Source organism: Micromys minutus, assembly GCF_963924665.1.
Source record: "Micromys minutus genome assembly, chromosome: 29".
Taxonomy (NCBI): Eukaryota; Metazoa; Chordata; class Mammalia; order Rodentia; family Muridae; genus Micromys; species Micromys minutus.
This window is the reverse complement of record NC_137964.1, coordinates 18,342,143-18,358,469: the sequence shown is the minus strand read 5'-3', so window position 1 is coordinate 18,358,469 and position 16,327 is coordinate 18,342,143. Positions and strand designations below refer to the sequence as shown.

Genomic DNA, 16,327 nt, shown 5'->3' with positions numbered 1-16,327 from the left:
ACTTATGGGGGAGAGATATAATGCAACAAATGGGGCTAGTTCTGTCCAATAAATATTCTGCACAGGCTTATGATATTATGGATAAGATGGGATACAAACAGGGAAAAGGCTTGGGACGCTATGAACAGGGACCCCTAGAGCCTGTCTCGCCTAACCCTAACAAAGAAAGGCAGGGTCTGGGTTTTTCCTAAGCGCCATTGAGGCAGCACGGCCCATACCTTGGAAAACGGAGGATCCGGTATGGGTTCCTCAATGGCCCCTTACCTCCGAAAAGTTAGAAGCTGTTACCCAATTAGTTAGAGAACAACTACAATTGGGTCATGTAGAACCCTCTACTTCCCCTTGGAATATCCCCATTTTTGTGATTAAAAAGAAATCAGGAAAATGGCGATTGTTGCATGACTTGAGAGCCATTAATAAACAAATGCATTTGCTTGGCCCTATACAACGTGGCCTACCGGTTCTCACGGCGCTCCCAAAACATTGGCCTTTAATGATAATAGATATTAAAGATTGTTTCTTTTCCATACCTTTACATTCTCAAGATAGGCCCAGGTTCGCCTTTACCCTTCCTTCTATTAATCATGCGGAACCTGACAAGAGGTTCCAATGGAAGGTCCTGCCTCAGGGCATGGCTAATAGCCCGACTATATGTCAGTTATATGTTCACCAAGCCCTTATTCCTGTTAAAAGGCATTTTCCATCATTAATTCTGGTACATTATACAGATGACGTCTTATTATGTGATAAAGACTTGTCAATCTTAACAGAGGCTTTTCCCCTACTGCAGCAAGCTTTAGAGAAAATGGGCCTACATATTGCCACAGAAAAGATCCAAATTTCTGATACTAGTCAATTCCTAGGGTCTGTGGTATTCCCTGATAAGATTGTCCCTCAAAAGCTCGAGATAAGAAGAGATCACCTCCATACTCTTAATGATTTTCAAAAATTACTGGGAGACATCAATTGGCTTAGACCTTTTCTTAAGATTCCTTCTGCTGAACTTAAACCCTTATTTGATACTCTAGAAGGAGATCCTCATGTCTCCTCACCTAGAAGTTTGACCCCGCAAGCAGAAAGAGCGTTACAGTTGGTAGAAGAAGCTATACAGGATGCACAATTGGTTCGCATAGATTATGATAAACCTTTTTCATTATGTGTTTTTAAAACGAACAGGCTCCCTACTGCTATGCTTTGGCAACAAGGACCATTATTGTGGGTACATCCTAATGCCTCGCCAGCTAAAATAATTGACTGGTATCCAGATGCTGTGGCACAATTGGCGCTGAGGGGGCTAAAATCTGCCATCACGCATTTTGGCACTGAACCACAGCTGTTAATAGTTCCCTATAATGCTATGCAGGTTTCCACTCTTGCTGCCACTTCGAATGATTGGGCTATCTTAGTCACTTCCTTTTCGGGAGAAATAGATAATCATTACCCAAAACATCCAATTTTACAGTTTGCTTTAACTCAACCTGTAGTTTTTCCCAAAGTAACGTCCTGTAGTCCCCTAAAAGAAGGGTTAGTTATTTATACTGACGGTTCCAAGACCGGGCTGGGGGCTTTTGTGGTTAAGGGGCAGGTCTATTCGAGGCAGTATACAGAAACCTCTCCACAGGTGGTAGAATGTCTAGTGGTTCTTGAGGTTTTACAACGTTTCTCAGAGCCTATAAATATAGTGTCTGATTCATCTTATGTTGTTAATGCTGTCAATTTGCTTGAGGCGGCTGGCATTATTAAACCGTCTAGCAGAGTTGCCTCAATTTTTGCGCAAATTCAAAACTGCCTTCTAGCCAGAAGATCACCCTTTTATATTACTCACATTAGAGCTCATTCTGGATTGCCAGGACCTATGGCTCAAGGCAATGATTTGGCAGACAGGGCTACAAAAATAATTTCTATAGCCATGTCTTTGCCTCTAGAGGCTGCTAAAAGTTTTCACAAAAACTTTCATGTAACTTCTGAAACTTTGTGGCACCGCTTTTCCATTTCCAGAAAACAGGCTCACGATATTGTTGTCAATTGCCAAAATTGCAGTCAGTTTCTGCCTGCGCCCCACTCGGAGGTTAATCCTCGGGGCATCCAGCCTCTTCAAATATGGCAAATGGATGTTACCCATGTGTCCTCTTTTGGTAAGCTGCAATATGTACATGTATCCATTAATACCTGTTCGGGAATAATTGCAGCCACTCCCTTATCTGGAGAGAAGGCCTCACATGCCATCCAACATTGCTTGGAGGCTTGGAGTGCCTGGGGTAAGCCAAAGTTCTTAAAGACAGATAATGGGCCGGCTTTTACCTCACAAAAATTTCAACAATTTTGTAGCCAGATGGCTGTGACTCATCTTACAGGTTTGCCGTATAATCCACAAGGACAAGGTATTGTAGAACGTGCTCACCGCACCCTTAAATCATATCTAATAAAACAAAAAGGGGGCATTATGCAGGCTCTACCCCCTGTGCCTAGGACCGCAGTATCCATGGCGCTATTCACCTTAAATTTTTTAAATCTTGATGACCATGGCCATACGGCAGCTGAAAGGCATTGCCTACCCATGGACAAACCAAGAGAGATGGTAAAATGGAAAGATGTCATAACTAATAAATGGAAAGGACCGGATCTTGTGTTGATAAGATCCAGGGGAGCTGTTTGTGTTTTTCCTCAGGATGAAAATAATCCTTTCTGGGTTCCCGAGAGGCTCACGCGAAAAATGGCAGAGACTCCTGATGACAGCCCTGCTCCTGATGCTGTGGAACCAGAGAGTCAGAGGAGGGACGAGATGGGCGATTCTGTCGGCATTCCTGAAACCAATTCCAGCGGAACTTGATGCTACAGTCTTCCCTAACCTTTTCACCCCCGATATTAACTTGGGTGGGGGTGGGACTCTTGGGAGCAATCCTTTGCTGCGGACTTGCGTTGCTTCTCTGGCTGGTTTGTAAGCTCAAGGCCCAAACAAAAAGAGAGACGAGGTGGTTACTGCCCAAGCGCCTGTCGCTCTAGAACATGCAGCATCAGCCGATATCTGGTTGTCTATGCTTAAGCAGTAGGTCGCCGGCCAGACAGCTCTTGCACTCCTAGAACTTCGGTTCATTGCACAGGATTAGAGTGTCTGGTTTGAGCAGCCCATGAGGGATGCCGAGCTAAGCATCACACTGAGAGCCTCTTGTCGTGGGGTCATCTCAGGGAGGTATGTCATTTTGTGTGAGGGTTGCCTGCCCCAGTGTCCCTCCCTCAGAAAAACGGTAGAGTGACAGGTCAAGTACTACGGGCTACAAAAAGCCTAGCGGTTACTCCTGTACATGGTTTTTATACACCTTAATGAGGATTTGACCTCTATCTCCGCCCTCCTAATATGGGTGTCCTACTTTGCTCAAAGAATAAAAGATAGGGGGAGATGTGGGGCGCCACCCACACATTCCCACACATTCTCCATTACAAGATGGCGCTGACATCCGGCTGGAGTTAGCAGTAAACAAGCCATGTGCGCACGTGCTGGGTAACTTTCCACTTCTTGAGCTCCGCCTCTTCCGTGGCGTCATAGGGCCTGATGAGTTTCAACCAATCAGGGGGCTCCGCGTCCAAGGCAAGGACTGATCCCTTTATAAGGGGACGGGCTAGATAGTTCCGCCTCTTCCCCTCTCGTTGGTCCCTCTCCCGGTGTTCCCGTTCGTGGTCTGGTTCGTGGGCTCGTCCGTCTTGTTCGTCCTGTTCGTCTGCTTGGATTTCTTGGTTTTCTCCGTTTTCTTCGTCTTTTCGTCACGTGAAGCAAGTACTGGTTTTCGAGAGCAATAAAGTTTACCGCAGAAGGATTCTATTTCGTGTGCCGCGTCGTTCTTGCAGGCGAGACGGTTGCGCGGGACATATAAAAGCTCATGCAATGACTTTCACGGTGGCAGTGACATGAATGTGCCATTCAGTCAACTTGGAACTCTTGGCAATGTTTCTGGGCCTCCTGGCTGGTGACCCGCAAGGATCCCCAAGGATCCTCCTGTCCCTACCTCCCCAGCACTGGGATTACAAACTCACACCACCATACCCTGCTTCTTATCTTATCTTTTAGGGATCAAATTCAGGCCCTCAGGAGCCTTACCAACATTTCTAGCTTGCTTCTCTGTTGCTGTGATAAAAAAAAAAAAAAAAAATGACCAAAAGCAACTTGGGAAGAAAAAGGTTTAATTGACTTAGAGCTCACAGACCATAATCTAGGGAAACTGAGGCAGGAACTCAAGGCAGGAACAGAAACAGCATGCATCCTGGCTTGCTCTCCATGGCTTGCTCAGCCTGCTTGCCCTTCATTCTCTAAGCATTTCTTTTAAAGTCTTGAACTTTTATTTACTTTACCTGAGGGAGTGCTATGACTACGTTTGCCTGTGCAACACTTCAGTGTCTGGTGCCCACAGAGGCCAGAGGAGGGCGTGAGAATCCCCTGGAACTAGAGTTACAGGTGGCTGTGGGTCATTGTGTGGATGATGGGGCCTGAACCCGAGTCCTTGGCGGAGCAGCCAGTACTCCAGCTCTTTGCCCAGGAATGGCAAGCTCAAAGTGTGCTAGGCTCTCCCACAAATTGAGGTTCTCTCTTCCCAGAAGAGTCTAGCCTGCGTCCAGTTGACAAAAGACAAGTACACTAACTGAGCCATCTCTCCAGCCCGAGAGTAGAGGTTGCAGTATAGCTGTGTTTATTTAAAAGGAACACTGTCCGGTAGAAATTCCCAGAGATCAGAGTCTGTCTGGTTCACTCCCTCTTCTCAGGACCTCATGATCACATTTACCCAAAGATGTGACAGGCTAATTTCTCCTGGTGACACTGTTGGTCTGCGTGTATTTGTACCTATACCCCTGGGGGTTTGCACCTTGGCACGATTGTTTAATGGAACAATACAAAAATGTATCCTGGTTCTCTAAGCAACATCTCTGTCTATGCACCATCCTTCAGCATGTGCTAGACAGATAGTAGGCACTTGATAAATATATGCTTAGAGCATTGTGGGAGAGCCGGGGGAGAGCCATTTTCACGAGGCAGAGAAGAAACTCTGGTGCTCTTGGTTGCTACCACATTCATGACACAAGCAGCAACTGCTTTCAGAGAGCCATGATGCCAGCAGGTAAGATTAACACTACTGACCTGAATCCTGTTAGCATTGTGGATGTGCTTGTTTTCCCCTGTAAATGTATTTTTACTTGATAGCTGTCATAGACCAAGGAGCAGAAGCTGTCTTATAAGTAACGTTCAGTCCTGAAGATTGTTGAGTCATTCATTCATTCATTCATTCATTCATTCATTCAGAACCCACCCATACAATGGAGAATAATCACATTAAGTGAACTAAGGCAGCCTTAGGGAGACAGCTAGCGTGTCCTATCTCATTTGTGCTCCCCAGACTTTATATAGTCACATAAACACATGTATGAACATATCTCAAAGGGGGACTTTTGTTTTTTTTTATTTTTTTGTTTTTATTGATGTGTTTTGTGTGTGGAGGGTGACACTTGTGACACAGAGCACATGTGGAGTCAGAGGACAAGGTTCAGGTTGTCTCTCTTCCACCATGTGGGTTCTGGGACTCAGATTAAGATCATCAGGCTTATTGGATAGTACTTTTAACCTCCTCAGATACCTTACCAGACTGTATGTTTTAACAAGATAATTACTTACGTTTTTTCTGCTAAATCCATCCTGTTTTAGGGAGAGATTTGTTTTCAAAACAAAAAAAAAGTATTTATTCTATGTATTTGGGTATAAATATGTATTTCTCCTTGACTAAAATTTAGTCAGTTTCTACTAAGTCTTTTTTCTTTTTTCCATAATTTATTTTTATTCACATTATATCCCAATTGCAAACTCCTCTCCTCCTTCCCTTACAAATTTCTAATCCCGGTTACCCCTCCCTTTACACCCCCTTGGTTATCTGGTCCCCGCCGGACTTAGCACCTCCATTCCCAGTGAGGCCCAACCGGGCCATCCAGGTAGCGAAGGTGATCCAAAGGCAGGCAGCAGAGTCAGAGACATCCCCCACTCCAGTTGTTAGGGGACCCACATGAAGACCAAGCTGCACATCTGCTACAAATCGGGGCGGGGGTGTTTAGGTCCCGCCTCTGTGCGCTATTCGGTTGAGTGTTCAGGCTCTGTGATTCCCCTATAGACCCAGGTTAGTTGACTCTGTAGATCTTCTTGTGGTGTCCTTGATGCCTCTGCCTTGCTCAGTTCTATCCTCTACTCTTCTACAAGACCCCCTGAGCTCCGTCTGAAGTTTGGCTATGAGTGTCTGCGTCTGTTTCCATCCACTGCTGGCCGAAGCCTCTCAGAAGACAGTTATCTCAGGCTCCTGTCTGCCAGCATAGCAGAACCTCACTGATAGTCAGTGGCTGGCTCTCTCACATGGGATGGGTCTCAGTTTGGGGCAGTCACTGGTTGGCTGTCCCCTCAATCTCTGCTTCATCTTTATCCCTGGACATCTCGTAGGACGCTATTTTGTGTTGAAGGTTCTGTGGGTGGGTCGATGTCTTCCTTCCACTGGACGTACTGCCTGGCTATAGGAGGTGGCCACTTCAGTCTCTATACTCCCTGGTGGTAGGAATCTCAGCTAGGGTCATCCCCATAGTGCTCCCCTCTGATTTCCTTTCCCACACTCAGGCCTCTCTTAGCCCTACCTCTATCCCCAAATCTGATCAACATCTCCATTCCCCTCCTCACCCCATCTCCTACCCTGTTCCCATTCTCCATCCAACTCTGGTGACTGTTTTGTTTCCTCTTCTGTGTGACAGTCAGATATCTTCCCTTGAGACGTCCTTATTACCAGCTGCTTTGGATGGTAGCATGGTTATCCTGCACTTTATGGCTGATGTCCAATTGTAAGTGAGTACATACTGTGCATGTCCTTCTGGGTCTGGGTTACCTTACTCAGGATGAGACTCTCAAGTTCCATCCATTTGCCTGTATATTTGATGATGTCTTTGTTTTTAATAACTGCATAGTATTCCGTTGTATAGATGTAGCACATTTTCTTTATCCATTCTTCAACTAAAGGACGTCTAGGTTGTTTCCAGTTTCTGTATTATGAATAGAGCTGCTATGAACATGGTTGAGCAAGTGTCCCTGTGGTATACTGGGCATCTTTTGGCTATATACCCAAGAGTGGTATAATTGAGTCTTGAGGTAGAACTATTCCCAGTTTTCTGAGAAACCACCAGATTGTTTTCCAAAGTGATCATACAAGCTTGCACCCCCACTGGCAATGGAGGAGTGTTCCCCCTTGCTCCACATCCTCACCAATATGTGCTGTTACCTAAGATTTTTATCTTAGCCACTCTGACTGGGGTAAGATGGGATCTCGGAGTCATTTTGATTTGCATTTTTAAAAAAGATTTATTTATTTTACTTATCTGAGCACACTGTAGCTGTTTTCAGACACACCAGAAGAGGGCATCAGATCTTATTACAGATGGTTGTGAGCCACCATGTGGTTGCTGGGAATTGAACTCAGGACCTCTAGAAGAGCAGTCAGTGCTCTTAACCACTGAGCCATCTCTCTAGCCCCTTGATTTGCATTTCTCTGGTGACTAAGGACATTGAACATTTCTTGAAGTGCTTCTCATCTATTCAAGACTCCTCTGTTGAGAATTCCCTGCTTAGCTCTGTACCCATTTTTTTAATTGGGATATTTGGTTTGGTGGTGTCTAACTTCTTGAGCTCTGTATATATCTTGGGTATTAGCCCTCTGTAGGATGTAGGGTTGGCGAAGATCTCTTGCCAATCTGTAGATTGCTGTTTTGTCCAGAAGCTTTTCAATTTCATGAGGTCCCATTTATCAATTGTTGATCTTAGTGTGTGAGCCATCAGTGCTCTGTTCAGGAAGTTGACTCCTGCATTCAATGCATAAAAGGCTGTTCCCCACCTTCTGTTCTGTTAGGTTTAGTTTGTCTGGTTTCATGTTGATCTACTTAGACTTGAGCTTTGTGCAGGGTAATGCATATGGTCATTGGCATTCTTCTACATGCGGGCTGCCAGTTACACCAGCACCGTCTGTTAAAGGTGCTTTCTTTTTTTTTTTTTTTTCTCCATTGGATGGTTTTAGCTTCTTTGTCAAAAATCAAGTGTATGTAGGTGTGACAGTTTATTTCCGGGTCTTCGATTCAGTTCCATTGATCAACCTGCCCATTTTTATAACAACATCATATAGTTTTTAAATTACTATTGCTCTGTAGCACGACTTGAGATCAGGGATGGTGATACCTCCAGAAGTTCTTTTATTGTACAGGATTGTTTTTGCTAACTGGTGTTCCCCCTTACCCCAATTCGAGGTTGAGAATTGTTCTCTCAAGGCCTGAAAAGAATTGCATACTTTAGTTGTGTGTATTGGGTAGGGGTTGTTAGGTATGTTCACATCTATGCAGTATGCTTGGAGGCCAGAAGAGGGCGTTGGATCCTTTGCAGCTGGAAAAACAGGCGGTGGTGAGCTGCCCAGTGAGGGTGCTGGGAACCAAACTCATGTCCTCTTCAACGCACTTTTCACTGATAAACTCTCTTTCCAGTCCCCCTGTCAGGCCTTTCTCTGTTGGGAAACTGAGTCTAAGAAAAATCAGAATTTGTTTTAAAAAAGAAACTCCAGCTAAGATCTTTTCAGCGGTATCTATTTAGTCCTACAAACAACACAAACAACAACAACAGCACTCTTATTATTTCCTACCCAGGACAGTTAATTGTTTCTCCAAAGGGCGGGCTTGGTGGTGGTAAGCAAACTGGGTACACGGAGATGTTTGCCATCAACAGTGGTCGGTTCTCCCTTCCAAGTATAGGTGCCAGCTCAAACAAGGCACATTGATCACCAATGTGTTCCTTTCTCACAAGCTTTTCTCCTGCTTGTGACAAAATACCAGACAGGAGCTTCTCAAGGGACAAGGTTTTATTTCAGCTCACAGCATCAGTTCAGGGAGGGCACGGCGGAATTCATAATGACAGGAGTAGATGTTGGTGATGCTTCTTGTGGTAAAACAAAAGCTGAAACCAGAATGGGACTGGGCTACAAACCTTAAGGCTCACCCCAATGCCTCCATCTACTATGTATGTGTGTGTGTGTGTGTGTGTGTGTGTGTGTGTGTGTGTGTGTGTGTGTGCGCGCGCGCCTGTGCACCATGCTGGAAACTCTCTACAACCTTCCCCAAACAGTAGCCGCCATCCAGGGATCATCAGCTGGAGATCACATGTTCAAATAAATGCATTAGCTTGTGGGAGACATTTCATGTTGAACCATAACACGCATGCACACGCACAGACACAGGTTTGTTTATGTATAATGTGCTTAGTATATAGCTCAGGCTGCCCTGGAGTTCACTATGTAGCCCAGGCTGGACTTCCATTTTTAATCTTCCTTATTCAATCTTTCTAGTGCTGAGATTCCAGGCAGATCACACCGTGATAGTATCAAGCCTGCTGTGTAGCAGATGCCTTAGTACCTCGGAGGGCTGGGCAGTAAGAAACATTGCCTAAGTTCTTCTGGGCTTTGCCAACTCCCTGTCAGGAAATGTTTTCTGCCCTAAGATAAACTGTCTCCAGAATGTATTGGGTTGGTACTGGTCAGGTGAACGGTCACACATCATAGTTAATCGTATCAGTTTGACAGGGTCAACAATCACCACAGAAACAATCCCGAGTGGTACCATTCAGTGGTCCAGGGTCCTGGACTGAATAAAAAGGAGGGAGCAAACTGAACACCAGCGTCTGTCTCTCTCTGCTTCCCGACTGTGGACACAGTGTGAGCAGCCGCCTCCCGCTCCTCCCGCCATGCTTTCTCTCCATGATAGACTAGATCCCCTCAAACCGTGAGCCAGAACAAGCCCTTACATCCTTACCCCCTTAAGTTGCTTTTATCAGGTATTTTATCACAGCATCAAGGAGAGAAACTAATACAGGGCAGGTAGTTTAGATGATATTTTGATCCTGTGACAATAGGAACCCTTGATAATTTATTAAGGATAGTGGTAATATGAGTCTGGAATAGCAGCCCTCCTGAGTTCTGGAAACATCTACAGCATGCAAAATCCCTCTCTGACTTCTCATTCTACCCCTTGGGACTTGTTGCTTTAGCAGTTGGTGTTGGGAGCCACCGTCAGCAGAGAAGTCAGGCTGGAAGCGGTATATACAAGATCCATCTATTGGCTCTTTGAAGGAAAAAAGGAAGAGAATCTGCCCATGTTCTATGCTTAGACCCGCCCCTCCCCTTCTGACCCATGCCTACCCAGGAACAGGGATGTTAAGAAATTATATCTTTTATCTCTCAGATATGAGTTCTAAGGATTTCAGTTTTTAGAGTACTTATTTTAAATTACATATATGTATGTCAGGGGTTAGGGTCATGTGAGTGCAGTGCCCCCATCTGCCAGAAGAGGGCATCAGACCCCATGGAGCTGGTATTTGTAAGCTGATTGGTGATTGGTGTGGGTGCTGGGAACTGAAGTCATGTATCCTAGAAGAGTAGCAGTGTGCTCTTAACCATCAAACCATCTCTCCAGCCCCTCAAATATGAGTTCAGAAAAGGCAGAGATCATGAAATCTGTTTATCATAACTGGCAAATCCTCAATACCTTTCAGTGTGATTTTTTTATCTTTACCACCTGCTCTCCTTCCTGTCTTCACTTTTGAGTGTGTATAATTGTGTGTGTGTATACGTATGTGCACAGGTGGTGGTGTATGTATGCATTGGTGTGTGGGTGCTGGGGACTGAACTCAGGTCCTGTGCTGGAGCAGCAAGCTCCCTTAACCACTGAGCCACCCCTTTACACCCTAAGTTTTTCAAATAAAAATCCAGGAAGACCTGGGCATAATGATGCATGCCTTTTTAAACCTGTCACTCCGGAGACTAAGGTAGATGCATGTGGCATCCACAGAGGTTGAAGATGACTAAAGATCCCCCGACCAGTGGTTGTAAGCTGCAGTGTGGGTATTGGGAACTGAAACTGGATCATGTGTAAGAGCAGGAAGTACTCTTAACCACTGAGCAATCGCTCCAGCCCCTTGAACATTCTGTTAAATTACATTTCTCCTCCCCACTCTCTCCCTCTCCCCCTCCCCCTCCCCCCTCTGTGTGTGTGTGTGTGTGTGTGTGTGTGTGTGTGTGTGTGTGTGTTGTACATGTCTTTAATTCCTTTTTCTTCAAGACAGGATTTCGCCGTGTAGCCCTGGCGGTCCTGGAACTTACTCTGTAGAGCAGGCTGTCCTAGAATGCAGAGATCCACCTGCGTGGCCTCCCAAGTGCTGGGGTTAAAGGTGTGTGCCCCCACCGCCTGGCTGTAATCTCTAAAAGGAATTGTGCAAAGCACCCCACAGGAGAAGTGATTGAATACACTTGTCAACTGGCACTGAAATGGTGTTAGAGAATGAAAAATCTCCTGTCGGCCCCTCACTTAGATTTAGAAGGGCTATGTGATGGATGAAAACAGCAGATTTCTGCAGCCAGACTTGAAGGAGAAGAGCCAGGAGGACGAGATCTGCGGCTCCGATGGATCGGAACAGGAGGCTGGCCATGAGCTGGCTTCAGGAACCACCTGGTCACCTCAGCAGGCTCCAAGGGCTCCACCCCTCCAGCTGTCATTGGTCTGTCCCGTAGAAGTGGTCTAGAAAGGTGCAGGGAAGAAGCTCGGTCTATAAACTGGGGACAGCGTATGCCTTCATGGTCCTAGCAGAGTGGCCTGGCCTTGTGAGACTCACTTTGTAAAAATGGGAGTGTTTTTCAGTTCTAGTGGGAAATGCATTAGGTGAACACGATGGGTTTAGAAACCACAGTAGAGGCGGCAAGACCTCAAGTTTCCACACTGCTACCTCTGCCTTGTCTACGGCTCCCCCTCCCCCATCCCCATCTTTTCTTTTTTTCCTGTTTTTCTCCTCCTTCCCTTCCCCTCTCTACCCCCCCTTACCTTCTCTTACTTATCACTTTTCCCTCCCTCCCTCCTTTCCTCCCTCCTTTTCTTCCTTTCACTCTTTCTCCTTTGTGGCTTTTGAGACTGGATCTCACTAGACATTTACAGCTGGCCTGGTGCTAACGAAATAACTGGCCTCAAACTTACGGCTTACCTCCTGCCTCAGCCCCCTGAAGGTTGGGATCACAGACATGCGCCACCATGCCCACCTTCTTGTCGTTACTTTTCTAGGCCCCAGAGTTAAGCGCGGTCATCACAAAACACAACACTTAGCCTCAAAGACTCAGGCTTTGTTATCTTGGGCAACTCTCATAAATACTATTTGTGAGATTAAAGGATCGAATGGGCAAAAGACCGAGAGAGGGTCATAGACAGGAATGTTTGGGGGTCAATATGAGGAAGACAGAGCTGCAGAGCCAACACAGAACATCTGGGAGGTCCATCTGCACAGCCCCACAAGGGTGCTCCAAGTGCCTAGGGGGCATTTTGGTGTAGTGTTTTTCACTGGGAAGAGATGTGTTTCTATAGGGTAGGCAGGGGCCGGAAGGACTCCTCCCAGTGTGTGTCTATCCTGTTCTGTGTTCAGCCAGCAGTCCAGACAAGGATGTTCTGTGAGGGTCTACAGCTCTGTCTTGCCTTTTACCTGCATTGATTCTGGGGTGCCACCCCTACCATGACCAGGTAGGTCACCTAGCCATGAGACGCAAATGTGGGCTTGTACCCGGATAAAAACAAAGGCCTTCAAAGTCTCCTCCCCCACCAGTGACTCATATCCTCCAGGAAGGTCTCAACTACCCAAAAGGTTCACAACCTTCTGCTGTCTGGGGACCAAGTATACAAACACATGAGCTGTTGGAGACATTTCCCATTCAAAGCACTTCAGCCCTTTTCTTCTGTCCCTCCCCACCTCTGGCTTTACCAGTTTCTCTCTGTCACTTTCAACTCATGTCACCAGGTAGGACCACAGGATGACCTGGCTGTTGACGCTGTGCTTTGGTGGGTCTCTCTAGGGATCCCCAGGCTTTGGGAGAAACTTATTGGCATGTAGTACTATGGAAGTGGCCAGCCCAGCTCCAGAACCCTGGGACCAAGGACCTGTGCTCAGATTTAAAGTCTAGGTAATGATACACGTAGGGAATTAGCCCTGAAAGAGACCAAAGCCAACACTCACCACCACATAGCAAGTCATCTATCCATTCACCCATCTATCCATCCATCTACCCATCCATCCACCCATCCATCCACCCATCCATCCATCCACCCATCCATCCACCCATCCATCCATCCATCCATCCATCCACCCACCCACCCATCTATCCATCCATCCATCCATCCATCCATCCATCCATCCATCGATCCATCCATCTATCCATCCATCTATCCACCCATCTATCCATATATCTATCCACCCATCCATCTATCCACCCATCCATCCATCCACCCATCTATCCATCCATCCATCCACCCATCCATCCATCCATCCATCCATCCATCCATCCATCCATCCATTTATTCGTCCTTTTCCACTGCCTTGTGGTACTGAAGTCCCATGTTATATACCATTGTACCCCACATGACTGCAACCTCAGGAGTTTTTATACAAAAGCCCACATGTAGCTCACATGTTCTCTGGCCTGTCAACTCCCCATCTCCATTGCTCCATGAACCCGAAGTTCTCAGACCGGAGTACTTAAGGTGACAACTGATGATAAACATTTTCCATGAGTAAGCTGTCATAGTCCAATTCTCAAGGGGCACATGAGGAATATGGCCACTGATACCTAAATCTACATCCATATCTGTATCCACATGTCTGTCTGTCTGCCTGTCTCTGTCTGTCTGTGTGTGTTTGCGGGTGCACGAGAGTATGTGCCTATGTGTTGGGACATCAACTAAGATGGTGCTTTCTGGCTTCTTCCTACAAAAGAGAGATGGGGCCACCATGACTATAACAAGGCATCTCATCAGGTTCACCTTCTCCATGAACACCCAGGGCTATTGTGTGCACGGCAGACAGCTGGCATTGCTGAAGGTAATAGAAGGGGGAGACCAGGTGTCCAGTTCTCAGCACCAGCCTCGCTGCTTTCTGAACAATTTGGCCTTCTTAACCTGAGGTCAGCAAGGGGGAGGGTGAGCTAGTGCCAAATACCAAGTTCCGTCCAGGCTTGAATAGATGTTGTATGTAGGAGTAGGTAGGCTTTGCCTTGATCTGTGAGAATTTGTTTGTATGCTTATTTTTTTATACCCTTTAAGACAAAATCTACACAGGCACAGTAGCAATGATGATTAGCTTTAATTGTCAACTTGACTCAATCTAGAATCACCCAGAAAGAGAGTCTCAAAAGGAATTGTCTATACTGGGTTATACTGTGGGAAGGTCTATGACGACTGTCTTAATAAAAGTTAATTGCTTTCGGAAGACCCATCCCACTGTGGGCAGTACCATTCCCTAGGCAGGAGGTTCTGAACTGTATAAAAGTGGAGAAACTAGTTGAGCACAAGCAAGCACACATGCATTCATTTCTCTCTGACTTTGGCTGTGGATATAAATGTAACCAGCTCCTTCAAATTCCTGCCTTGACTTCCCTGAAATGACCCATAGTAACCTGGAATTGTGAGCTAGACCCCTTCCTCCCCTAGCCTGCTTTTTTTTTTGTCAGAGTATTTGTATCCCTGGTCTTTATAGACTGAGGCTTTGTCTCAAAACAAAACAAGCGTCAACTGCCTTTAAACCCAAAACAATGCTCCACTGTGTCTCAGAAATTCTCCTACTGTTGCTGGGTATGGGAAGCTTATTTGTTGTATATGGTGTTTGGGGGTAGAGTGCTTGAGCTTGATTTGAACCCCAACTGCAAAGGAACAGCAACAAAAGTGAACAATACAAAACCCAAAGAGCAGGTGAGGCTGAAGGTTGCATTGTGGGATTGCTAACATATTTATTTCACAAGGAGGGGGATGGGGTGAGGAGATGATCACCAATAAAGATACCACCAGTCGAGATACTGGATCTCACACTGGGCACCTACAGGGTTTGGCTATGGGCAGGAGATGGGCAAGGACAGTAGTGGACTGGGGGAGGTCATAGAGAAAGGGTACCCTAGCACGTAAGACCCAGCCATGTCCTCTGGGCTCATGATATTCCCACCCCCTATTCTTCTAGGCATTCTTGTCCCTATCCGCTGAGCAATGAAGCTACAAGCCCAAGACTACTGCTTGAGCACACTCACACGCTCAAGCACACGTACGCACACACACCCAGCCACACACACACACCACTCAGGCAGGCACACTTCTCGCTTTCCCGTGCATGCAGACACATCCATATATTAACTCTGATTTATAAGTGCACCCTAACCAGAGGGCAATTGGAAAGAAGCAATCACTCTTAAAAGAGGAAATGGTCGCTTCTGTCCCCCATCAGCCAGCAAAGCATGGGGTGACATGAGCTGAGCAAAAAGCGTCGCAGAGGGCCCTGTGCCCATCTTCAGTTCTTATGTCCTGCACGAAGACCCTTGCTGCGCCATAAGACCAGAGCACCTTGTCCTTGGCAGGCAGAGCTGTACTGGCCAGGTGCCGGGAGCATCCAGCATGCTCAGCTGACTTCTGGATCCCTCCAGACACAGGCTCATGCGCTGATGCTGTTCATATTTAGGACTCCAGGTGACTGAGACAGGGACCTTGGGAACAATCCAGAGGAGTCCTGAACTGTTGTCCCAAAGCCACCTTGCTGGGGAGATCTGAGTGGCTGCTGCCTTGGCATATAAGCAGGCCTCGGGGCCCAAGTGTTCTCAGGAGAAATGGAGTCACTGCTTCCTTCTCCAAGAGGGAGGAGCTTGGATGTGGCTAAAGCCATCATTGTCCCCCATGTCTTGGAGGGGTTCAGGGCAAGTTGAACAAGCAGCTGTAGCAAAGGATGAGAGGAAGAGAGGGAGGGGAGGGGAGAGAGAGAGAGAAAGAATAATCCTGCCAGACCCAGCTGCTGATGCTGGGTTGGGAGATGATGTGGTGGAGAGAGATGAGCAGCCTCACCCATTAGTACCCAGAAGTTGCAGCCCCTGGTCCCCAGATTGGAATGAGGGGCGATCTTCAAAGTACACAGGCAGAATGCCTGCGTGGGACTTAACACCTTTATGCAGGGCTGCCTGCCCTGGAAGAGCCCCGAGAGGTCCACAGAGCATCCTCCAGGTGCCTGCTGTCTCTCCACCGTGTGGTTGGTTCTGAGGATGGCCAGGCCCCGCCCTGGGTCTGGGCTCCATGTGCCCTCCTTCTGTCCATCTACTTAATGGGATTCTTGATTGTCCATCTCTGTCCCGTACAGCTCCGAAGAATTAGGTCGATGCCAGCCAGGCCCCGGTTCTCCACCTCTAGGCAGCGCCCCGTGCCCTTATTCATGATGGCTCCGTTCTGGGAGGGG

At 46.8% G+C, this 16,327-nt stretch overlaps 1 protein-coding gene across 2 annotated transcripts in view; it reads right to left on the bottom strand.

The window, feature by feature from the left end:
• Positions 1-14,286: 14,286 nt before the first annotated feature.
• Positions 14,287-16,327, bottom strand: part of GALNT17 (polypeptide N-acetylgalactosaminyltransferase 17) — a 420,712-nt gene continuing 418,671 nt past the window's right edge. For both annotated transcript variants that reach the window (XM_080940615.1, XM_080940616.1), the window contains one exon: positions 14,287-16,317. In XM_080940615.1, the coding sequence (XP_080796741.1) occupies positions 16,189-16,317 (129 nt within the window). In that variant the 3' untranslated portion in view covers positions 14,287-16,188. The remainder of the gene's footprint in view (positions 16,318-16,327) is intronic.